Source organism: Uloborus diversus, chromosome 1, assembly GCF_026930045.1.
Source record: "Uloborus diversus isolate 005 chromosome 1, Udiv.v.3.1, whole genome shotgun sequence".
NCBI lineage: Eukaryota > Metazoa > Arthropoda > Arachnida > Araneae > Uloboridae > Uloborus > Uloborus diversus.
Window position 1 is genome coordinate 129,979,509 of NC_072731.1, and position 25,872 is coordinate 130,005,380.

Sequence of the window (25,872 nt, forward strand, 5' to 3'; positions counted from 1 at the left end):
GGATAAAGATAAGTTGTAACAGTCAACTTGCTTTCATTTAATGACTTTGAAGCATCAAAGTGATTTTAATAAATAAAAGTTTTTCCACTAATATGTTGATCAGTTAAAAAAATTCCCTCAGTTTTCAAATGTTTTTGCTTGCTGCACTGAAACCCATTAATTACTAATCTCATAATAAGCCTACTCAAATCCACATGGTAGACATTTTTTGTAAAAATAATATCTGACTGGTTCTGCTTTCTGATGGGAGGTTGGATCTGGATCTATTTTAGGTACACACTAGCAGTACCGGCACGGCGATGCCTCTTCTAAGAATTTAAAAGATGTCTGTTGAATAAAAAAAAATCACGCCCCGACCCCTCCCCCCCCCATTTGATGTAAAATAATGATTTTTCTTAACTAAAATGCGTACACACCTTTTCAAAAAAACCTATAAAAGTCTCTTTGGAATTCAAAACTATTCGCCAAAACACATAAACAGATAGCCACCTGCGGCGATCAGCTTATTTGCCTTTCTATGCAAGCAGCCCCAAAGAAGGGAGGAGGGGGGAGGTGTACTCTCAATGCCCATTTTGTCGGAAAATAACAAAAAGCACGTCCTCTTTTATGTAAATGCTTTATTCAGGCTCATACTCAATTCGGATAAAAAATATCCATGACTTTTTTTAAAACTTCATAAAAATTTTCATGACCTCGTTATACAAAGAAAATAGTACTATTTAATGTCAAACTTGCCAATTTTTGCAAATGGGGATGAACAAAACTTTTATGTAAATGCCACTAGCTCACTGAAGCACTGAAAAAAATATAGTGACTGAAAATATATAGTGAAGAAATGCACTGATGTTTAAATGTCTAATAATAATTTAATAAATAGGGCAGAGTAGTAGTGAATGGAACAAAGCTTGAATGACTCATTACAAAGTTTCCAATTATAAATTTACTTCATAAAAATATTGCCCTTTGGGGGCTTCAGCAAAAATTTCAGCTTTTTGCAACAGGGCTTCTAATCATCCATGTAGCTTGATAGTATTTTCGTTCATTGAAGTCAAGTCACATTTGTCAGTTAATTCATTTTTCTGAACCAGATATTTCAGCTGCCCACATCAGGGGCGGCAAATAGGGGGGTCAAGAGGGGGCGGTCGCACCCCCAAAATTTTTTGAGCAGAATGATAGAAAATGAGTGAATTCAATTTATGTAAGTCGGAAATCAATGTTCATTAAAGGAAATCTCACAGGTTCTCAGCAACTATTTGATGAAACTCGACACATTCTCAGACCAGAAAAAGTGTTTTTCGTTATTTGGATGATGACTTGGAAATTCATGAAGCATTTTCGGCTTTTTCAAAACATAGGAAACTGATAGAGAACCCTGGTTAATTTTAACTAAAGAAGACAGTGCCTCATATAGGCTAAATATTTCACACTTGTGTGCCCAGTGTAACGATGGTATGTCCAATATGAGAGGCTCGTGAAAAGTGGTGTATCTGCATGGTTTTCACAAGAAAATTCCTTGATATTTTACAATCACTTTTACACTCATTTTTTTTTTAATGTATATTTATTTAATAAGTGTTCATCGCTTTCTTCTGATAGAAACACGCTTCAGCTGCTCAATACATTATAATGCTTTCATAGCAACTTCTTAAAAATGCATGTAATTATTGAATAAAAAAAGACATATCAACCAAATACCTTTTTATAGGGCTCTATAATTATGCAATCGCGGAGTGACACAAGATAATCTTCAAGAGTTAAAACGATAAAAACATTTCTCTATAACTTCAAAGCAGTGATTTGGCGACTGGAAGAATTATTGCAAAACGATTCTTTCAGTGGTGAAAAAGCTCATGCACTTTAGCATGTATGACTTCGTTTGAATTTTTATCCAAATTTGTTTGCATCGGGAAAAGGTTTTTGAAAAATGCTTTACTCTATCAAAATCTATATCTTCAATCCGCTACTCGACAGGGGCGGATTCAGGGGAGGGTCAAAGGGTCAGCTGACCCCCCTCTGACAAGATTTTTATTTAATGATTATCATTCAAACTGAATTTTTTTAGATCCGAAACAATAGTATATAGAATTAATGTTTTCCCATTTTTGCTTCATTCTATAAGGTTTTTCTTCCCAATACGTCATAATCCAAAGGATATATGACTGAGTTCGTATACTGGGCTACTGCTATTAAGAGTTTTTTGTTCATTTTCAAACGAACAATCACTTCCAATGAGCTTAAAGTTTTTTCCGATTACTCTTCCACTTCAAATCACAACGTTTTGTGTGCTATAAAATATTTATGTAAATGTATCCAACTATTTAATACTGTAACGTGACCAGCCTGTCTGGAAAAGAAATATGATTTTTAGTGAAAATTTGGGGGAATATGATGCATGGCACAGGTTACGCCATTGAAAAATTTAGGGGCAGGGGGTAATTTGAAAGGGTTTTGATTTAAATTTTTGGTGGGGCAGTCGTAACTTATGAGTTGGTATGCCATCACCCTTGGGGGGATTGGCAACCCTGTTTAGTTTTTTTTATATGGTATAACACTCTGACGATTGAAACTTGACCCCCCATTCGAAAAATTCTGAATCCGCTCCTGCTACTCGACTATTCAAACCAGAGTTCAATCTACAATTGATCCGTGCACCATACTACCGCAGTTCAATCTACAATTGAAACTGGAAATAGATTTTTAATAGATGTATAATTCAATCAATGGTGAAATTTTTCAAAAAAATTCTTCCTCCGAGACAATTTCAAAGAGGCGCAAAAAAAAAAAAAGAAAAAGTGACAAAAATCCACATGATGATGTGAAATCAAACATTGATTTTAGAATATTTTGAATGAAGTAATAGATGAGGCAAGAAAAATTACAAGCAATATACCGACAGAATGGTTTTCACATCCAGAGACTGCAGTTTCGTCCGTGTTATGGACTCATCAGTCTGGAATAGTGAATAACATAGCTGGAGGCAGATGATATCTCATTGAAGCTGAGAGCGCTGACAGGACTAGATTATTCAATGATGAAAAGTTTAAGCCCCTCACAGTTTTTGAAGTAGCCAGGGTGATTTCGAAGAGCAAGATATAAAAAGTGTTTTCATATATAACTTTGTGTTACTTCAATTATTTTTTAACTATTACAATCAGCTCAGCTAATAGAGAAAGATTTTTTTTATGTCTCAGGAGGTTAGAGAAATATTTTCGAAGCACACAAAGGGGGGAAAAAAAACTTTTCCATTTAGCTGAACTGGCAAAACAGCACACAATGATAAATTAGTAACACGATTCCCTGCTCTTCCAAATTCGAAAAAAAATGCATTATAACTTTTCCAAAAGGTATAAAAACTTTAGTAGCGAGATGTTTTGTATAATAACTTTTTAGTCAATGAATCAAAATTTTAATTGTTTCTAAGCACTAATTTTATTCATATTAAAACGATTTTATGACAACTTCTTGTTAGCTAATGTGTGTTTGGTTTCGCTTTAAGGTTGTACATATTTATGAAACTCGACCCCCCAAATGAAATAGTGAAATGCCGCCCCTGGCCCACATGGATCATTTTTGCAAGCTGTATGTTGGGCATGTTGTTTAACTATTAGAATTCCACAAGTTCTATGTTATATCACCTGACTTTCTTTCCTTACTTTCTAAAGCCCTCAACAAATTAAATTAAACTCTGATAAATTTGATGCTTTCTTTTACGAGTGGTAAAAAAAACTCTGATGCAATTGAATAACACTTTTTGAGAGGGCTTGGCAAAATCAAGAACATGCAAGTCCACTACTATAGAATATAACCTAAGAGGCGCTGAAAGTAAGGTTGAATTTAAAATGAGTTATGTCCCAGCAGTAAAATTACATTACAAAAAAAAAAAAAAAAAAAAGGTGGCTGTTACAAAAGCGGATGCAATAAGATTCCTAAACTCAGATTTGTTTTTGGGATCGTTCAATTTTCGAGTATTTATATGCAATACTTTTAAATCATTCAAGATTTCTAATTCTCTTTTAGTTACTGTTACTGTCTAAGACATTTTTCCACGCCTTAAAATTAATTCCCATGACTTTTACTGAAAATATTAATTTTCTATAACTTTTTCAGGTCTGAAATTAGTTTGTTTTCCGTGACTTTCCAGGATTTCCATGACCTATACAAACCCTGTTTTTCTTTCAAAGTCGGTGGGGGGGGGGGGGGGGGGGGGAGCATTGATTACCCATTGAAGTTTCTTAAATAACGGGACTACCTCTCTCTTACTGACCATCTACCTTACTATTCTATCCATACAATCTATGCATATCTACCTCTAATGGTAATTAACTATATTTTTCTATGTATATAAAACAAAGATCATGCAATAAACTGCATGCTTTATTTATTTAGTTAGTTAAAATATATATAACACCAAAAATAATCTCTGTTCTCCAAACTGCTTTTATTGAATCAAATGCATACAAATATGTAAACTTAAATAACAACAACAAAATGTTTGGGGGGGGGGGGGGGCACCTGTCCAGTATCAGCACCTGTATCCTGCGACCTGTAATGGTTGCAGGACCTTTTATATGGTCTGGCATTAGGGGTCACAGATTGATGTGGGGGCACTGGGTAGAAGTTCAGAAGAAACTAAGCCTTTTTACTTTCTTCTATATCTAATATATAGAAGAAAGTATTGGATTCGTGCAAATTTTCGAATTTCAAATTTTGACGGATTCGAACGTTTTGAGGTGTGCTGAGTCCATTTCGACTATTTTTGGAAAATGTCTGTCTGTCTGTGTGTATGTGTGTGTGTATGTGTGTCACGTCTGTGTGTGACCAGTTTTTTGTGGCCACTCTACAGCAAAAACTACCACATGAAATCGAACGAAATTCGGTACACATATGTGCCTCTATGTGAACTTGTGCCCATTGGTTTTTGGCGCGAATTCCTCCAACGGGGGTGGAGCAATGGGACGTTTTTTGAGTTACGCGTGCTTGCTATTCCTCAGGAAGTAACTGGCGGAATCAAACAAAATTTGGTCCATATGTTGCTATTAACAGGAACAGATGCTGATTCAATTTTGGTGTCAATAGCTCAAACGGGGGTTGAGCTATAGAACGTTTTTTGCCGTCAATTGTGACTGTTGTATCTCAAGAAATAATGAACGGAATGAAAGAAAAATTTATCAGCAAGTAGTCCTTAGTGGGTATAAGAGCTGATTTTATTTTGGTGTCAACAGCTAAAAAGGGGGGTAGCGCAATCGCCCGTTCTTTTTTTCCATTGTGAGTGCCCTATCTCAAGAAGTAATGCTACGTTCTGGTTGAAATTTGGAATATATGTGAATCCATATGTAAACAGGCTTTGGTTCAATTTTGACGCCAATCGCTCCAAGAGGTGTTGATTTTTTTTTTTTTTTTGAATAAAAATAGCTTTATTAATGCAACAGTAAGAAAGATAAATCGTAATAGATTGTCGTCTGTGTATTTCTCGTGATTTTAATTGTATGGAAATGATCGGAAATATTATCTCAATGATTTAAAATTTTTAACTGTTGCCATCTTATGTTTGTTAACAAATAAAATATTTGTAATTAATTCAAGCAAGGCTTTTAAAATAACTTTCAATTTTCGCTCTTTGCTTTGCTTTTGCAATAATTCAGACATTGGGATGGTCGTCAAGTTTTTGCATGTGTAATTTTGTTTTTGTTCGGAATATTGCTTCCTCGTCAAGCATGGGGAGGGAATCAGAAAAAAAAAGAAAAATATAGAAGAAAGTTTCGTGATGGCCACAACATACTAGTTTAGACATTGAAATTGGCATGAGTCACAAAAGGAGACTAGTAAAGCTGGGGGTAGGGAAAAGATACCAGTATAGGACCAGTCCTTTTAGTATAAACTCCTACTGCAAATTTCTGCCCCCATTTGTTTTTTAAACAAAACACGATTTTATACGTAATTATAATTTGAAAAATATTTTTTTATCAGGTTCCCTACCAAAATGTGGCTAGAAGTAAAGAGAACTCACGTCCCTTTCTTGGAGTCTTAAGTACATTTCTTCAGTTTTCATTTCATATCGCAAAAAATATGAATTACGAGTAAAATTATTCATTGATATATCAAAGAGCATAAAATTTCTTTTAAAAAAGTGTTTCAATTTTTGTTGTAGCTGTAAGAGGTGCAGAGTTATTTAATTTCAAAGTTGAATTTCTCAAAAACTGACTACTTCCCTACAACTTACTTTTCTTTTTAGCTCATACTCTAGATTAACATTCACGAACTTTGGAATTAAATATATCTGAAACTCCAACAGTTACAATAAAAATAACACCTTTTAAAAGTAATTTTATGCTTCTTAACTTATCAACACATGACTCTACTTGCAAGTAAAATGAAAAACTCACCTAAAATTGAGAGTTCCATTTATTTCAAACCATAGTTTGACAAGCAACCAGGGTTAAAACCTATTTTTCTAATCATAACTATGTATAAAAATTGTGCTTTAATTAAAAAACACATGGGGGCAGAAATTTGCAGTGGTATCATGCACTAAAAGGACTATTAAAGGGATTATCAGTGTCCTCTTTCAACAAACACCAATTTCAAAGTTTTAAAGAAAGCGTTTAGTTTCTGCCAAACTTGAACCCCAATATGACTTACTGTGGTATAATTAGAAAGCTAATGGGGTGGACTAGTTTTCGGTAGATTTGACCGATTGTAACTCAAATGGCTGTTTTTGAAAATGCAGATTGCAGATTTTGGAGCTAATTCAGTTTTGAGTACTTCCAATGTTACAAAGCTTGTAGCTTGCTGTGAAATTCAACTATCTTGAAGGAAAATGTTTTAATATAAGATTTTTGTCTTCTTGTTTTAAAGTATGGACTTATTTTGTGTGTAGATTTTCCAGTAATTTTAGAAATTAAGCTCTTTTTCAAAAATTTGTTTTTTGACTTGTTTTTCTCTGATTTACTGTACTTCGAAAATGGTCAAGGATTGGACAAGGTCATGGGTGTGGTTGTATGTTCTTCAGCTCTTCTATGATCCCTTTTGTTTGGCATATTAGATCAAATCAACCCAGCATATATGAATACATATTGATTGTAACACAATAAAGGAAGGAAGTGGCCGCACCATCTGTGCTCGAGATTCCAGCTTCTGCTTCACAGATTCAGACTCTGAGACACTTGACGGCTCTGAGTAGTGGACGGCCGTCCGGATCACAAGCTTCTTTGAGCTGCAAAAACATCCCAAGGCTATAATTAGTTTATTCAGGAAAAAGGGTCAATAAAGAGGGTATGAGCATTCTACCCTCCAGTTTATCTACACCAGGACCACTGTTACACAAGGCCAAATGATACATAATGTTCCTTGCTAATTCCTTGAGCAAGTCAAGGAATCATAGATGATAAGAATTATAGCAGACGAAGGCGATATCTCCAATGATAAAGAGAAAGAATTACAAATTATAACCAATTAATGTTTTTGCTTGTGTCTGACATTTGCAAAAGTTACTAGCAAATTTGTAGATGATCATGTCCCCACATTGGCGCTTTTGAATCAAGCGTCATTTTACTTCTTACACCTACCTAAGATCCATTTTAGTAAAAAGAAGTATGTGTTGTTCTTCATGAGAAATAAAGCCTAAACTCTCAGCCTTGGATTAGTTGCATTATATCTGATTAATAAACAGTACTATGAAATTCATAACAGAATCAGTGTAATTTCTGCAACGCAAAGTCAATAAAGTGAAAAGAGGGAAACATACCTCTTTGGGGATATTACGATTGTCCCCAGCACTTTGGTAGTGGCCACTGATACCACCATTTTTTCAGAAGACCCTGGGATAGCCACAACATCCGAAAAGACTCCGTACTCGAATCGGTTTCCATTTGGCAGTGTTCTGCAGAAAGAGAGAAAGAGAATACCACATGAAATATGAAAGTCCACCAAGAAAAGAGATATATATTAATCATGGTTTCTAGTCTCTTAATATTAAAAGGTGAGGTCAAAGAAATTCTGAAAGGGAGTCTGTGGCGAGCCTGCATCCAGGAGACCCCATAGTACCTACAGCCTTGAAATTTTGTACAAAATTATTTCGAGACCCGGTGATTTGCACTTGAAGTTTTGTTTTTTAAATTTTGAATTAGTTTTTTTGTAATTAAATTTTCAAGCCCAAATTTCATGTAAGTTGCCTATTAAAAGGGTGAAAATTACTTGCATATATTAATATTATATATCGTTGGAAAGGGTGGAATCTTCCACGTTCTATGCAATTTGTTTCAATGCTCTAACTTAACTACAGGGGGAGTTATTTGCTCTTTTAGCACAAATTTTTTTAGGCTTAGCTGAAATTTAGGCACTACTTTCTTCATCAAATCTATTGGTAAGAAGTAAAAAGAATTGTCTCACAGTTTTCTTTGTGACACCACTGGAAAGAGCGGTTTTTTTTACTCCAAATCTAACTCGACCTATGGTCGAAAAAACTAAGTTTCTATCTCCAAAGGGAAAAAAGTTACAATCTGTTTTAAACAGGTTCAAAAAATTTTATCTCCATTCAAATTATTGATGTTTTATTCGGCCTTGCCATAGTTACGTCTTTTAGATTCATTTGTTTCTTCTTTCTTATTCACAAATTTTAAGAGTTTTGATTTTAACGGAAAATTTTAGATTCAACTCGGTTGAAGCCGAATTAAAAGGAAAATATATTACTAGACACTACGAATATGAAAATAACTTTTCAAACGTACAAAACTGCAGTTTTGCAATGCCAAGCAGCTCCTTAGCCCTTACAGCTCTGCAAGTTGGTACAAGTTATTTTTAAACCTAAGGAAGGGGTGCTTTTTGTTCCAAAGGGAACTCATAATGCATTTTTAATATGTTTTTTATTTTTTTATTTATTGATGATTTAAATCTTTGCAAATCAAATAAGATTGCAAAGCAATCTTTGGGGGTTGGTGAGGGACAGTGAGCAAGGGGCGGAGCCTGCTAGTTTTATAAACAAAGGTAACTAGTATGTTGTGGTCATCAGAAAACTCTCTTCTATATATTTCTTATGAATTCTGACCCCTCCCCATGCTTGAGGAGAAAGCAATATTTGCAGAAAAAATAAAATTACGCACACAAAAAACTTGAGGACCGTCCGAATTTCTTTATTATGGCAAAAGCAAAGCAAACAGCGATAATTGAAAGTTATTTCAAAAGCCTTACTTGAATTACTTACAAATATTTTTTTTGTTAACAAACAAAAGATGGCAACAGTTAAAAATTTTAAATCATTGAGATAACATTTCCGATCATTTCCATACAATTATAATCACGAGAAATATGCAGACGACAGTCTATTTAGATTTATCTTTTTTATTGTTGCATTAATAAAGCTATTTTTATTCGCACAAAAAAAAATTTAAAAAAATCAGCACCTCTTGGAGCGACTGGCGCCAAAATTGAACTAACGCTTGTTTACATATAGGTTTACATTTATTCCATATTTCATCCAGAGTGTAGCATTACTTTTTGAGATATAGCACTCGCAATGAAAAAGAAAGAGTATTCGATTGCACCACCCCCTTTTCAGCTCTTGAAGCCAAAATAAAATCCGCTCTTGTACCTTCTAAGGGCTGCTTGTCGATAAATTTTTGTTTAATTCCATTATTCTTGAGATATCGCAGACACAAGTGATGACAAAAAACGTTCTATAGCTCAGCCCCTGTTTGAGCTATTGACACCAAAACTGAATCAGCAACTGTACATGTCAAGAGCAACATATGGACCAAATTTTGTTTGATTCTGCCAGTTACTTTCTGGGGAGTAGCAGGCTTGGAGGAATTTGTGCCAAAAACCAATGGGCACAAGTTCACATAGGGGCACATAAGTGTACCAAACTTCAATTGATTTCATGCGGTAGTTTTAACTGTAGAACGGCCACAAAAAAAAAAAAAAAAAAAAAAACTGGTCGCACACACACAGACAGACATTTTCCAAAAATGGTCGAAATGGACTCAGCACACCTCAAAATGTTCGAATTCTTCAAAATTCGAAAAATTTGCACGAAACCAATTCTTCTATATATTAGATATAGAAGAAAGTAAAAATCACAGTAAATCTATGGTTTGAACAGGGTCCAAAACTATTACAATGCAAAATGATGAATTCAATATCATTAAAACTTAAACTATTGAATGCATAAAATGTTTGATGCACTTTTTCAGAAATTACTAAATCAGAAATCCCTGAACAAAACAGGACTTTTAGGGGGATCTTAGCTTGATAGTTTGCTTTTAGATAAAAAACACACAAATTGCTTCATTATACAATTGAATATTTTAAAGTTTTTTTAACATTTTATAATTAAAACTAATGCTTTTAACTGCTACTTAAAAAAAAAAAAAACCTTTGAACTAAAAGTGGTAATTCTTTTTGAAAATAACCACCACCACAGGGAAGCAAAACCAATAAAAGGCACTATTTTGAAAAAAGCTTGTTTGTTTTATTTTCAATAGTTAAGGCATTTCTTTTGATGTTAAATGTCCAAAATTATTCACATTCAGCTTTTACATGTTGAATTCTTTATTTTTGGCTTATTTGTGTGTGTGTGTGTGTGTTTGCTTTTTTTTTTTGGTGCCAGATGTCATGTGTAATGTTAGCATTTTGCTGTAACTCTGCAGCAATTGCAATATTTCTTATATTTCTACAGTAGTACACAGTACAAAGTATAACATATTTATAATAATAAAGGTGTTCCAAATATGTTTTTATTTGGTTGCACTGCTGGGCACGCAGATAATGAGTAACAATAAGGCAATATTTATTATTCGCAAATTACAGAACCATTGGTTTTATCATTTTTTACAAAAACTAGTACGGCAGTTAATATCCATATAAGGACTGTTGCAACCCCCCCCCCCTCCGAAAGTGAATAATTCTGGCTGTACTAGTACCTGGTGTGAAGTTAAAAATTGTCTAAATCTTCTCAGAACTAAAGGAAAACCTTTTTGAGAAAAGGATCAAAATTAAAGAAGATTAATTTGAATATTCTTATTCGAGGTAGTTTTTTTTTTACTGAATTTTCTTTATCTGTACAACACTTATGCACTATTCCCTGTATATCAGGCATGACACAATTCTAGGCGATGAAACATTAAAAGTGCTACATGCTATTGAATTAGGAAAGAACTGGTGCTTAGACAAAAGAGTCTTTAAAAGTTTGTTGCTTCCTCCCTCTTTTTAAAATTCGAGGAACTTTTGTCAATATTCATTCTCTACACCTTAAAAGGATAAAATTGTCCTAGCAATTTTCTCATAAAAGAAACATTCTGAACAGATACTAGAAGGACAACCATAAATAAGTCATCTATGCTGCAATAATCTAAGTAATAAATTATGTCTTTAAAAATAAACAGTTTGAATATCCATTAACTAATAGCCCCGGAAAGGTTTCAACTCAGGTACATGAAATTTTCCTTTAGAATCTTGGTTTGGTTTTATTCAAATTTCAAAGCAAATGTCTTTATAACTAAGTATTTGTTTTTTAAACTAAAGTATATTTGAAACAATTTGTTTGTGTTTGGAGTGTGTTTTATGAAAAAAATAAATATATTTTTCACAAAAAAAAGGCATTTTTAAAACATTTTTTTTTGGAAGCCAAAACAAAACTAGATGTAGCTAGAAAAAGCTTACATGACTAAAGGAGTGTGATCATTTATGACGGATGATTCTTGTCTCAAAATCAGCGTCAGATCTTCATTCTGAAATGACAAGGGTGAAAGATCATTACACAAAATTGAGCAGCTACGTAGATTTCAACTTGACACCAAATTCAATTACATAACCAAGAAGTGATCTGGCTTAACTTCCTTGCCCCCTCATTATATTATGTACGCATTTTACTTACATTTATAAAAGAGCTTTTCTTTATCAATACTGAGATTCAATGTAATACCTAAAGCATAATAAGAGCACCAAGAATTGTTGTTAGGCATACTTAATTTTTTTAACTGCAAGCAATACAGTAATAAAAAATAATAATGAGAGCTCTGTGTCACCAATGTTCACCAAATGACACAAAATATACAGTTATCTAGAAAGAGGGCTTATCCTCTGAGGGGAATAAGAAAATGGGAAATTGAAATTTATCATATTATTGTCACATTTAGTTCAAAAGAAATATTTATCAAAGAAACTTATCAGACAGCTTAGAAAATACAGTGTGTTTTTTTAGTTTAAGTCTTTTTAAAGTTTGCCTTTTAGATAACCATGATCTACATGACTTACCAATGGGTTTGTGATTTCAATCTGCTGGATGAAAATGGAGGGTACCACTCGGTATGCATAAAACTGGTGAATTACACTGACAGGGTGTCTCCTCTGAAATCAAAAACATAAGACTTGTTAGAGATGGACATTTTTTAAGAAATCTAAACCAATTTAAAGAATTTTAAAGCATTGTTTTTGTCAATTAATATAATTTTTAGAATAATGAATGAAAATGCATAATTCTTTTTATTACTTTTATTCCACAAAAAAAAAATATTAAAAAAAAAATTATATGCACTCTTGCAACTAAATAAAATACTCAACTGATTACTTTTTAAAAACCCAATTGACCAGTGATAGTTATTAAAATATCGATGTTTTTTCAAAACAACTAATTTCTATTTTGTCGCTCGTGACGTAACACAATCTAAATTCTTAGCATTCCATCTATCCCTCAAGAACTAGCACAACCAAACTCGTTAATAGCTGCAATAGGTTTGAATGCACCCTGAGGGAGAAAGAAATGCATATGAATAAAATTGCAATTAGGTCACATTTGCCGATGATTTCTTTCACAGCTTGTTTTTTTTTTTTTTTTTTGTGTGTGTGTGTGTAGTGATTTTTTGCTAAAAAAATAGTGCTGCATAAAGTGAGTACCAAACTAAAAGTAAAAGAATAATAAACAACATATTAATGCACAAATTAGCAGGAATGTTGCATACAAATGTTACACAGTTACCAGGAACCTATTTTTTAATGCAACAGACAAGCTTATGGATGAAAAAACATCCAACATAAGAGCACTACTTTGTCAATGAAAAAGGTCTTCCTTGAAGTTCAGAAAGACGTGTATGCAGCACTTCTACAAATTTGTGTATTAATATGTTGTTTACGATTCTTTTAATTTACAAGCATTTTCAATTCAAACTGAAAGTGTCTATTAGCCACTGGTGACTGATTAAAAATTTGACTTTTTGGGTCTAATTCATATTATTATGATTAAATTTCAAGCTTATATAAAGCATTTTTAAATAATTTTACTCAATTCTCATTTTATTACATTTAGATTTCCTATTGTTTTAGCAGCAGTACAACAAACCTCTAAAGTAGATGATGATATCATCATTCGCCAATTTATAATTTATTACAAGGAAATAGAATCATCAACATATTTACACAAATTCTGTAACACTATGCATATTACTGTTTAATGACCTAATAAGACTCTCATTTTAAAAATTGGAAAAATGTATATAATTAACTATTGAAACTAATTTTTTTTTTAATATAAAAGCAGGTGAAATGTGTTTCACTCTCTATGATATTTATTTTACTTTATTCATTTATTTTTTAAAGAGAATAATTTTTTGCAAAATGCTTTTGATCTCACTGCAGTTTTTCCTCAGAGAGTAATTAAATTGCTATCCTCAAAAACATACCCTTAAAAGATTTAAACTCATGCACATGTAGATCAATGAATGAAAATAAGAAAACATACCATGTTGAAACATTGGAATTTGTAAGCAATACCATTCTTGTACTGAGTGGCAAACCCTTCTACAAGGGGAAAAAAATTAAACTCAACACAATGATGTAACAAAAGTGATTATAAAATAAAAATTATTTATTCATCTTGTACTTCTTAAATAAATGAATGGGGCAAAAATTATAATATTAAATTGAATGAAATATCTGTTAATTATATTTTTCTTTTTAGTAGGGCATTGAAAAAAAAATCAGGAATAGATTTTAAAAAAGAAAATTAATAAACAAACAATAAAATGTTATTTTCTATTTACTGATTTTTTAAAAAAAATAAATTTATTTTTTTCTTTAAAGTTAATGAGAGGTTAACATAAATTAAAAATTTCTTAACTCACTTTATTTCATTTTAGTTTGTTTTGTATTTAAAGGTCCAAGAGGCTGAGCAAGATGTATAACTATAATATTCTCACTTCCAAAGGTTAAGCACAGATTGTTAAATATATTATGTACTCTACCTCTGCAGTAAATAGCAGCTTCTCCACAAGTGACAGACCTTTAGCTTCGGGGGGCCTGTCGGAATGAATTTTTGGGGCCTCATGGCCTCTCAGGGAGGCTAAGGGATAAAACTGTAACAGTGGCTAAGTAGAATGGAGTATGAGAAAAGTGTTATAAAATTTATTTTTAAATGTTAAATTCACAATCAACGGGGTCCGAAACAATCTGGCAAAAATGTGGGGGTCTTGGGAGCTCCTTTGTCTATCAGTTAAAATAAGAGTTTGATAAACAGGTCCTTTTTTGGAGCTCCTATGTAGACAATTCAGATTGGTTTCCGGAAATAAACATTTTTCTTTCTGTGCTTAATTTTTGGTAGAGAGTTAACAAATAGAATGGAATTTCTATTTAACGATCTTCACCAGACCATAAAAAATGGTCTTTAAGTAGAATGTGTCCCTAAGCATAATTCTTCTAAAACTACAGTGGAGGCTTAAGGACCGTGAAAAGTCGTCTTTAAATCAAGTGTTATTAAATGAAGAACCATTTGTAAAACCCAACATAGCTATATAAAGAAACCATATGTTATAAATATATATATATTTATCAACAAGAAAAGTGATATTTAGTCCTCACCTCTGTGGGGGGCTCCGGGAATGTCGACACGTACAACCGGGCGGTAGGGGACTGGGACAGAGAGGGACCGCCTGTAGAAGAGGTACAACTTCTCTTCCTCATCCAGAGGGACACCCATCTTTCCATTTCCTATCAAAACAGAATACATGATTGAGTAGAGCATTTAGAAGTCACTAAGTATGGATGCAACCTCACCTCTGAGTTGATTTCAAGAGGAATTCATATATTTTTTCATTGCTAGGCACATAATTCTTGTTCAGGCATCATAATAATGATGAGGAATAAATATTACTCGGAATTTTTTAATATATCAAATTATTTTAGCTCAAATAAAAAATAATCCACTGTAATAATAAAAACAAATCATATTCTTACTCAACCCCCCCCCCCCTTCCTGATAGCCATTTTGGCTAACTTTATAATTAATAGCAAATGGGAAACTTACCACAACATGTAGAGACATCTAGCGACAGCCAAATGAAACTTTAAGATTCACAATCTCATTAAAGTTCCACCAGAGAGCAGTAGGCTCAATACTCTCAGATCGTTAGTCTTACGAAACTCCACTATTATTTTTGAATAACCATGTACATAGAAGTGAAATTAAAATAAAATTTTGAACTCAAAAACAGCACAGCTTTTTTTTTTTTTTTTTTTTTTTTTTTTGACTGCCGTGTAGAAAATACATTTGTAAACTAATATTTGGGATGTTAAAAGTAGCAGACTGAATGTACATGTATTTAAGAACATTCATACAATACTCATGGAATTCTAAAACCAATTTAGGTGTATGTTTAACTACATAAAAACCAATATACTTTTCACAAGTAAAAAGATGAAAAGTTTCAGCAAAACTAGGTAACTTTTAGGAATTTAAAATTTTAAACTTTTTTTTTGTGTCTCTTTCCTAACACACAAATGAGAACATTAGAAATTGATTGCTACCAAACAACACACACACACACAAACTAGTGCTGCAGTTGTCAGATAAACTTTAAAGGTCTTGTTTGTTTTGCTGTGGTAAAATTAAAAATTTGTTTGTTAATTAACAATAATGCATGTAACATACCTACTGAATAAAAATTGATGAGGAAAACAAATATTGAGTCTGGAATAAAATTTACTTTGAGAATTAGGGACCTGTATCAATGTTTGTGCTACAGCTTTCTTTGTAATTGTAAGAATACAATTTCAAATATAATCAATATGCAGTAAGGTGAACACACCAGTATTGGCCCCTTCAAGGTTTATATTTGAAAAAATAGGATTCCAAGTTCTTGTTTGCTAACACCAAGCTGCCTCCTTTTATGAAGCCGGTTATGTGAATTTTGAGTACATTAGGTAATAAAAAAATTTGATAAAGGTGTCACATCAGCTACCCAACGATCCAACGCAGTGACAATTTTCGGTGGTCCAGGACCTGTAGTGATTCAACGATAGAACAAGTTTTGATAAGAGCAATGAGCAATACAACAGTAAATTGCTAAACATTTACACCTTTTCTCCCAGTTTGGGGATCACAATCCATTTTTAAAGTCACCAGAAGTTTCTTCCCTCTCTATGGGTATTGACTCAAGTTGGTAGTGGTATTGCTAGCTGATACTGGTTGGTCGATGATAATAAGGTGAGTTGTGATGAGGCCTTTAACGTTGAGGCAGTAACATAAAATTATATTGAAGACAAAAAATTTAATGGTATTTCATTGTACAGGAAGTATGCAGTTAAGTCTAGCTTCTGTTACAAGAGTAGTTAATATTTGTAAAGATGTGTAAGCTCAAACCATCTTTTACACCAATTGGTATGTACAGTAAGGATCGAATAATAAATTGCTAAAAACTTCCAGTACAAGTTATGAGCTGATCCTACATCAGTATTTGATGAATCTGGTTCCATAAGGAAAGAAATCCTGTATTGTTGAAGTATTATTAACTGAAACAAAAAACCCATCCACCATCACAAAACAAAAAGCTGGTGTCATATATGTTATAGATAAAAGATACCTTTTCCATCATGTTTTTTTTCCCGGTAATAATCTGCAAGCTTCAAGGAAATATGCCAGCAATGCAGTGCAGGGTTTTGGACTATCCAAAACTGGTTTAGGACAGGACAAGTGGTTTTCACCGTCCAAAACTGTCAAAAAGTGTCCAAAACTATGCTAAAGCTAAAGCAGTGTAATCTAATCAATTCGTATATACTGCAATATTCATAATGCATAAATATAGGTATAAATGAGGTTTAATTAATGATTATTTGATAATTTTTTCTTCAAAATGTTCATTTAAAAAATATTTTAATTCAAAATACTGCCATAACTATTACATAAAAACTTCCTTATGCAACAGTTGGTAGTTATGAAAGGAAATGCACAACAAAACCAAGACAACTAATCTCAGTTCTATTTATAACTCAAAGGAATGAATGTTATTAAATGTGCAATATTTAGATGCAAAAAAAAAATAATAATAATAATAATAATAATTTTTTTAAATCATAGGTTAAAGAACAAGAAATTGTTGATTAAAGAGTTAGGTTATAAAACTTGTGCTATTCTTCTTTTAGTTCATATTTTTAATATAATACGTTCTGTAACTAGAAAAAATTGTAATTTTTTGCACTTAAATCAATTATTGCACTATATTTTGAGCTTTCATTTGCATACATGCATAAATTTTTGCGTACATGCAAAAAAGGTTTATGGAAAGAAAAAAAAACTCCTACATACAAATTGAAATTTTTAATGAAGAATTTAATTTCTATATAACTAGATTAAAATCAGCTGTATAATTAAATTAAATATATATTTATACTTAAATGTTCACATTGAATAAATATGTTAAATAGTCAAAAAAATAATTTTGACACATTTTGTTTGGTTTTTGATATTTTCTCACAAAATATAGTTTTTCAAAAGGTAGTTTTGTACACTTTTGGACATGGGTTTTGAACAGGCTGGTAAAAACCTTACCAACCCTGCTTTTATTTGCACATATGGGAACATAGGAAAATTTGGTTTCTAATATCAAAAATAAATAAATAAATAAATAAATAATAAATAAATAAATAATAAATAAATAAAAATAAATAAATAAATAAATAATAAATAAATAAAAATAAATAAATAAATAAATAAATAAATAAACAAATAAAATAATAATAATAAACAAATAAAATAATAATAATAACCAAATAAACTCATGCATACAAATTGAAATTTTAATCAAGAATTCAATTTCTATGTAACTAAATTAAAATCAACTGCATGAATAAGCTGAGTGTTCTCATTGAATAAATGTTCAATATAAAACATTACTTTGATACTTTTTAATGTGTTTTTGATGTTTTCTCACAGAATACAATTTTTCTAAAAATATAGTTTTGGACACAAGGGTTTTGGACAGGACAGTAAAAACCGTCGTGTCCAAAACCTTGCCGATCCTGATGTGTATATGTCACTCATAAATATGGGAAAGATAGTGTCATTTTTGATGGGTACAAAGAAGGAGAAAGCACCATAGAAATATCATCTGCGCCCTATTACAACAGCCAAGCCTTCTGCTCTAAAGACTTTCTGGGTCTCATATGTTGTGCTTGCTCTGAGGGTTTCATTGGATATAGTGAATGTTTGAAAAGTCTGAAAGTGGATTGAAGTGCCTAACTATATGCACAAACTGGGTTAGACATAGCTGCAACAATAATGATTTTGCCGAGGATCTAGATACCAAACACAATCATGATAGCGACAACTTTTTGTGACAACCTTAGGAGAATTTATTTGAAAACTCCAGTTCTGACGGAGAGTTAATCTCAAGCTGACGACATATTTGAGGCATGCATGAATGAAATATACAACGTAAGCTAAAAATTTTGATTTTAAATACTGCAAAAAAGCAATATATACTACAAGGGAAAAAGCCATTTCAACTTCATTTTTCTGACCATTTAATAAAACATGCCGCCAGGGGGGGGGGGGGTAATCTTTAAGTATATTATTTGAGCCACTGTTCTTGTGGGGTGGACAGTACTGAGTTAATGCATTTTAAATTTGCATGAAATAATACTTCTACTTGAAATGGAAAGGAGAGGTGGGGGGGGGGGATTGGGGTAATATTTTATTTAGTGGTGGTGGGGAGGGGGTGTGCTGTAGCTTTGGGAGGGCGTGCCCCATCCCTCTTAAAGGTTGAAAACATTGGATTTCTAACTTTAACTTTGCATAAAATAATATTTCCACTTGAAGTGTATGGGAGGGGGGGTACTGCTTTGGGGATCTTTAGCATTGATGGGTTGTGTCATCCGTCTTTTGTAAACACCTTTCATTTAATGCTTTTAAATTTAGAATGACATAATATTCCCACTTTAAATGAACACTAAAAATTCCTAAAAAATACCCAAAATAGCAATTTTTAGCCCCCCCCCCCATTCCAAAACCTGCCGCTCAGTGGAGTGGGACTTTTTACCTGTTCATATTGGGAAGGCAATAAACAACTTACAACTGGTTTAAACTTTTTTTTTTGAATGTTTGGGTCTGATCCCTATTTTTACTGTACTATAATAGGCACAAATGTTTCAAAATAATTTCATAAGCAATAAAAGAAGAAGTTTCAAAAATTTACTCTCAAAAATAATTAATGAATTGAAACGACAATTGAAATTGTTATATCAGGGCCCTATTTAAGGAGTGGGTTTTTAGTGTTCAAACTCCCTCCAAAAGTTTTCAAAACTATTCCTAAAATTGCTTTTCATTATACGTTTTTTCATTTCTTGCAAAAGAATGCAGCGTTTTTCATTATATTTTGAAAACATGTCGCTAAAAAAATTCTTTAAATTTGAAAGTGGCAAACTCTATATTTAAGATACTTTTTAAATGTCCAAAAATATAAATTAAAGAAGTATTACTTCGAATGCGCCTATCTATTCTTTTGAATAATCAAACAGACATTGAATATTTAACAGGGGTGAAACTATGTAGTCTAAACATTAGATCCCCCCCCCTTCATCTAATAGATTTGACATACTTTTCTTTTACATGCTTATAATATTAATGCCTCTAAAGCCCTTTAAATAACTTACAAGTAGCATTAGTGTAACAAGAATGAATAGATGAAATAAAATTTTACTATACAGATTTCCCGAGAAATGTACTTAGCAAAACAAAACTCTTCCCGAAACAAAAGTCTGGTTATGGACCTGCATTTTATTCATGAAGTTCGAATACAATATGGACGGATACTATTGTTCACGGTTTGGGGGATGGGGGGGGGGGGCAATGACCCTCCCCTTGTATCTGCGACTGGCAACAGCTAATATGAACAATTTCCCTGACTTTTTCACCTATCCTATTAATCCAGTTTAACTACATTAATGTTTTAGAATAACATCTGAATTATTTCTTCTTCCATAAAAAAAAAAAAACAGTGCTACATTGTCATTTACTTCTAATAAATAAATAAAAAGGGGACAGCTAAGGAGATAATGCATGCAAAACATAAAATAGAAACAAGACATCTCTGACTCACCTATAAATGGAAGGAGAAATTCATCATCCGGTTCATATGAACGAAAGATGCTTGCATCAAAGTAGGTGGATTCTCGTACCAAGGAGTTCATGTTGGCCGCAACACATCCAATGTTGGGATCTAAAATGAAAACAAAAAAAGCAAAATATGGACACAAAACAGAAAGTTTAAGTATTTATTTATTTATTGCATGATCCGTTGAGAGCAAAAGTGGTTTCAGTCAATTAAACAAGTTTTTGAGAATGAACTACTTTTGCACAAAACACTACTGCTGTTCCGTTTCCTGATTAAAGCCTATAGGCAAATGGTATAACCAAGACTTGCACCACTTCTAAATGCAATAGAATGCGTTTAAAACTAACTTCTGTTAGTGCAAATACAAATTATAAAAGCAATTATTTATGCCACTTTTGCAGTGGCTTACATAAGGGTCTAACCTAGTAAAAATTAAATTATACAACGATATACAGTAAACGCTCATCAATTCGAACGATATTAAACTGGACTTAGCTTAATCCCTACAGTGCTGATTTTTGTGAACATGTTTTTTTTTTTTTTTTGACTTATCTCGGGCATGTTTAGCAATGCTAAACAACCCCCATGAATCCAAATATCTGCAAAAAATCCAAGAACAGCAATGGGTCACTAAGGACCTCGTCCTTCGTAAAATCCAAACAAGATAGAATGTGCTCAGGTGAAACCTCTCCAGCAGAGCACCAGTGACACTCCGGAAAAGTCTTGATATTCCCAGAGAATCTAAGAGCTTTTGTGTGGCCACTCAGGAATCTCGAATATGTTGCCTGGAGGAGTCTACCCTTGAGTCTAAAGGACTCACCAGGACATTTTGCAAAATACCAGGCGTGTCTGGGAGGTGTTTTAAATTGGCGATTGAGCTCCATTTTTGAAATTGTGGAGATCTCACTGAAAGTAAGATCTCCACAAGGGCTCACACCCTCCGCAGCAGCAGATCTAGCCAAAAAGTCAGCCCTTTCATTACCCTCAACTCCAACGTGGGAAGGGATTTGTGAACATGTAGATGATTTTAGCATAAATAATGGTGATAGTAAAAGTTGGTCAGCATGTAGTGGCAACATTTGCAAATGAAAAAGCAATAAATAATGTCTTGAAAAAGGATTAATGACTTCAAAAATAGAAGAATAATATTACGGCAGTTCTCGGAAAAAATGTCCCATCCATAGTGCTAAATTTTGTATTTTTTCCAGGTAACCAAAGCTTTTAAAAATTAATGCTGTTACATGCTTTAATATACTATCAAAGCATAACAGTTAATCCCATATTTAAGTAATAGTTACTTGAAGAAAATAAACTTAGCGTTACGCACGGACATTTTTTCGAGAATCGCCTGTTTCAGGAGACACAATGGAGAAAAAAGTTGTCCCCCCCCCCAAATGTTGATAATAAAACTGCGTATAAGTGAAATATCTTATTCTTCCAGAACCTAGTGTCTCCTCGGGAAGTAGACGACTTTTATAATCCTGTATATTATTTAACACATCTTTTGCTAACTTTAATATGCATTCATTAATTTCGGATATGATCTAAAGCGGACTTAACCTTAAAAAACGGACTTTGGCGGGAAAAGCGGATCATTTGGAAGCCCTGTCTAATGTTTTTTTTTTTTTTTATTAAGACTATTTCTATAAGCTTGGTTCTCACTAAAAAGTATGGAACAAAATAAGTGTAAATGATTTCTTGATTACAACACTCAGGCCCGCGCCAAGCCTGATTGGCGCTGTCGTGCAAATGTCTTTTAAGCGCCTTTATGCAGGAAAAATATAGTTAACACCTGGGATTAGGATTTGTAGACAAATGCAATATGGAAGAAAATACGTTTGGCATTTAATTTAACAAAAGAGAAACAGTTTAAATTTTTAATTTTGGAACGCAGTGTACGTTTTTACTTCCTGTCTCGAAGTTATTTCAAGTAAGAGCGGATGTAAGGGAGGGGCGATCGAAATTAACTTTTGAAGTCTGACTTTTCCTCTTACAAAACTTGCATTGAGCCACTGTTAAAAAGGAGGAGGCCAGTTTCAGTTAATCAAAGTATTTTACCCCCAAAATTAAAAGAAAAGAAATCTTGGAATTTGATTGAAATAATTATTGTTCATTTTAGTTTAATAAGTACTCAAAAAAATAAATAAATAAATAAATAAATAAATAGAAAGAAAGAAAAGAAAAGGGAAACGGCTATTGCACAACTTAAAATCTCTAATATTTAATATACTGTCCAGAAAGCAAGATGTTTATTTCTAGACTTCGTATTGATCAATATTTAGTTTGTTTCTTAAGTAAATGTTTCAAGATGTAGAAAATTGCTAAAAACCCACTTTACTGAGATAGTGGGTTTTTCCACGTATGCCTGCCTGAAAATAAAAGAAAACCAGGCCGGTTTGACCAACCCTGCCTTTGATGTGCTAATGCATTTTTGGAAAAAAGAAAATATTTTAGCTATTAAAGTTGATACCGCTCTAAATATCTACCTAATATCTAATTGGTAAATAGATAATTGTTCAAAGTTTTATGCTTGTCAAATCATGACAAGAGAATACAGAATAGATTTTTAAATTGGAGTAAAGGATATTCCCCCTTAAAACCTTGAAAAAGAAATCATTTCGAACAAAATCAAAAATTCTAAAATACGGAACCTTTAAAAAGGCCTTGAGTTTAATATCAAAAACAAATACATAATGTCCCCAAAGCTTTTTTAAAAACTTTAATGCACAAATAGTTAAAGAAATAAAGGGGGGGGGAGAGAATCGAGTAATTATGATCAAGTCGTTACTTTTCGGAATTAAAAAGTTAACCTAAATTATTGTCTACAATACATAAATATTACCCACATCTAAATAATATGCAAATGTGCTTACCATATTTTTTATGTACGATAACACCAAGCAGTAGAATTACCACGAATAAAAAATTACAAAAACACTACAATTGCGAATTTTATAATACAAGGTATTTCACCGCAAGAACCAAAATGGATGTTAGCAAACTTTTTGCGCCTGTCTCGTATGCTCAAACTTGTGTACTATAGACATACCGAAATAGCATTCACGGCTCCATATTAAGAAGGAAAATGCTAATGTATGCATTAATTAAAGTCACTTGTTTGCAGTGCAAAAGATTGCGATTTTGAATAGTATGTTTAGACACAACAAGTCATAATTTATCCTTTAAGATTTTCAGCGAGACTGAATTAAATGTTTCAGTGAGCAATATAATATGAATGCCACCATTAAATATAATGAAGAATTCAATTTTACTTTTCTTGGTTAGAGTTTTTTTCCCCCTTCAGTTGTAGCAATTTTGATCGGTACAGCTCGGCGCCTTTTTGGCTTTGGCGCCGTCGTTCCCCGCACGACCTTGCACACAGGGACGGCACGGCCCTGACAACTCAATAATTGCAGTTAATCTTAAAATCTTCATATTAAGGTTAATTCTAAAGCAGCCAATAAAATTTAAATTAAAAATTTAGCGAAGAAGAAATATAGGTATAGTAATAGCTATTCGTACAAAATTTTATGCCACCGCATTTTGTGTCAAATTAGCTCCTGACGTATATGCGCCCTATTTTAATTGAAATTTTATGGAAGAAATATAATTTAAAATATATTTGGGAAATTTTCAGAATTAAAATATTTATATTTTTTTATAAACTCTGAAATTAACTTTGGGTGTCACCTACCAGATCTGTGTCACCCGGGGCAAACCACACCCTCTCAAGAACTTGGACTTAGAAAAAAAGCTTTTTCTCTCTCAAGTTACAGCTTTCAAAAATTGACAGCACACAATTTGATCAATATCTATTTGTTAAACATTAAAAGGAAGGGGGGGGGGGATTACAAGTAATCCTTTTCAATTTTTTTAAAGGGATTTTTAAGTCATCTCACTTTTAAACTCGTAACTATTGGAAAATTTGATTTTTGAATTGAATTTCTAATGTTGTATGCATCTTGGGTTTACAATAAAAAACAAAATGTGAAATTTTCATAAAAAGGAATTAATATTTCAATCTCTGTTTAGAGGTTTTTCCCCTTCCCCTGAAGGGAGAGAGAGAGAATTGGAAAAATACAATTTCAAAAAAGTTTTTTAAAAAATCAGAACTTAGAGTCGGGCATTTCAAAATCCAGGAGTCGGGGTCGGAGTCAGCCATTTTCCTTCCGACTCCGCAGCCCTGGTTTATTCTAGTATGCCCTTCATTATTAAATTGTTTCAATTCTTGCAGGCTTGCATCATCACGTTCTAATGATTTTTAGAAGCTCACCTATCATAATGGGCGTCTTCTTCCTCAGCCATCGGAACATAGAAGGGCCCGCATACAACAGAAAACCTAGCAACACTATCACCAGAAGAAAAACTCTTCTCAACCTGCAAAGAAACAGAACTATCAATATTTTTGCTTTCCTTTTACACTAACATGTTTCACTGCAAGTGCTACATTTATAATTTATTGGAAATATATGTATTTCATTTTTCTTTGGCTTTAAGTGTTAATCTTAAATAATTTTTCGTTATTCCCATTATTAAGGACATTATGATTTACGCACTTAAGTATGGTTTTTTCATAGTTTCCTTAATTGAGCATAACTCCTTTTTGTTTGAGAGATCTTTACCAGAATACCTCACTAATGCAGTGAAATCCCTCTAATGCAGACACTAATGGGACAATTCTTTTTGTCTGCATAAGAGGGGTTTCCGTTAGGAGGGGTGTTACTGCATGTTAATTAATGCTTGGCTCTAAGAGAAAAATTGCACCCTATATTACTTCTAACACAACAGGTAGATTTGCTTTTCACAAATTGTATCAGAAAAAACTTGGGACATAGAGCATGTAGACAGGGCTTGCTGTCCAATAGACCAGTCTCAATTATTTTAATATACTATTGATATTTTTTATTTTAATGTATGACCCACAAATCACATCTACGGTCCTACAATTCCTAAAATGAAATCAAATTGTAGTTATATTGAACAAATTTTGTTTCAGAAAGAGTTATTTCAGTAGCGGGGAGTAATTTTCAGAAATCTGAATTTTTTTTAAAATTATTATTTTTTAAAATGGTTTCTAGACAAATTTTAAAATTTAAAATATGGCAAAATTTGATTTTAGTTTTAGCTATGCACCATTAAATATTTAAAAAATATATGATGGAAAGAAGAAATGATAAAAGAATAACTAGATTGAAAATTTATTAAATACTGAGATTGATTTTATGTCAGAAAATTCAATACATTTGGTTTTCCACAAAAATGAGAACAGCAGTAAATATAACTTTAAAACTGATACAACGCATAAATTAAACTGTAAATCTTTTATTTCTTTCTTAATTTTTATTACTAGTATTTTCCTTTTGCTTTTCTTGACAATTATTGAAAGCAAAACAATAAACAACTAACCCACCTAATATTCAATATATTGTAGCTAGGACAAGTTGTTTTCTTTACATTTACAGTGCACTGGCAGAGAAACAACTTTTACAGAATTCAGTTA

The 25,872-nt window shown here is 32.6% G+C and overlaps 1 protein-coding gene across 2 annotated transcripts in view; it reads right to left on the reverse strand.

The window, feature by feature from the left end:
* The window catches only part of LOC129232136 (uncharacterized protein KIAA2013 homolog), a 45,608-nt gene that overhangs the window by 12,743 nt on the left and 6,993 nt on the right, over positions 1-25,872 (reverse strand). For both annotated transcript variants that reach the window (XM_054866380.1, XM_054866387.1), the window contains exons 3-10: positions 24,646-24,749; positions 20,358-20,477; positions 14,845-14,973; positions 13,730-13,788; positions 12,250-12,342; positions 11,656-11,723; positions 7,745-7,879; positions 7,111-7,213 (exon numbers count right to left, since the gene is read on the reverse strand). In XM_054866380.1, coding sequence (XP_054722355.1) covers positions 7,111-7,213; positions 7,745-7,879; positions 11,656-11,723; positions 12,250-12,342; positions 13,730-13,788; positions 14,845-14,973; positions 20,358-20,477; positions 24,646-24,749 — 811 coding nt within the window. The remainder of the gene's footprint in view (positions 1-7,110; positions 7,214-7,744; positions 7,880-11,655; positions 11,724-12,249; positions 12,343-13,729; positions 13,789-14,844; positions 14,974-20,357; positions 20,478-24,645; positions 24,750-25,872) is intronic.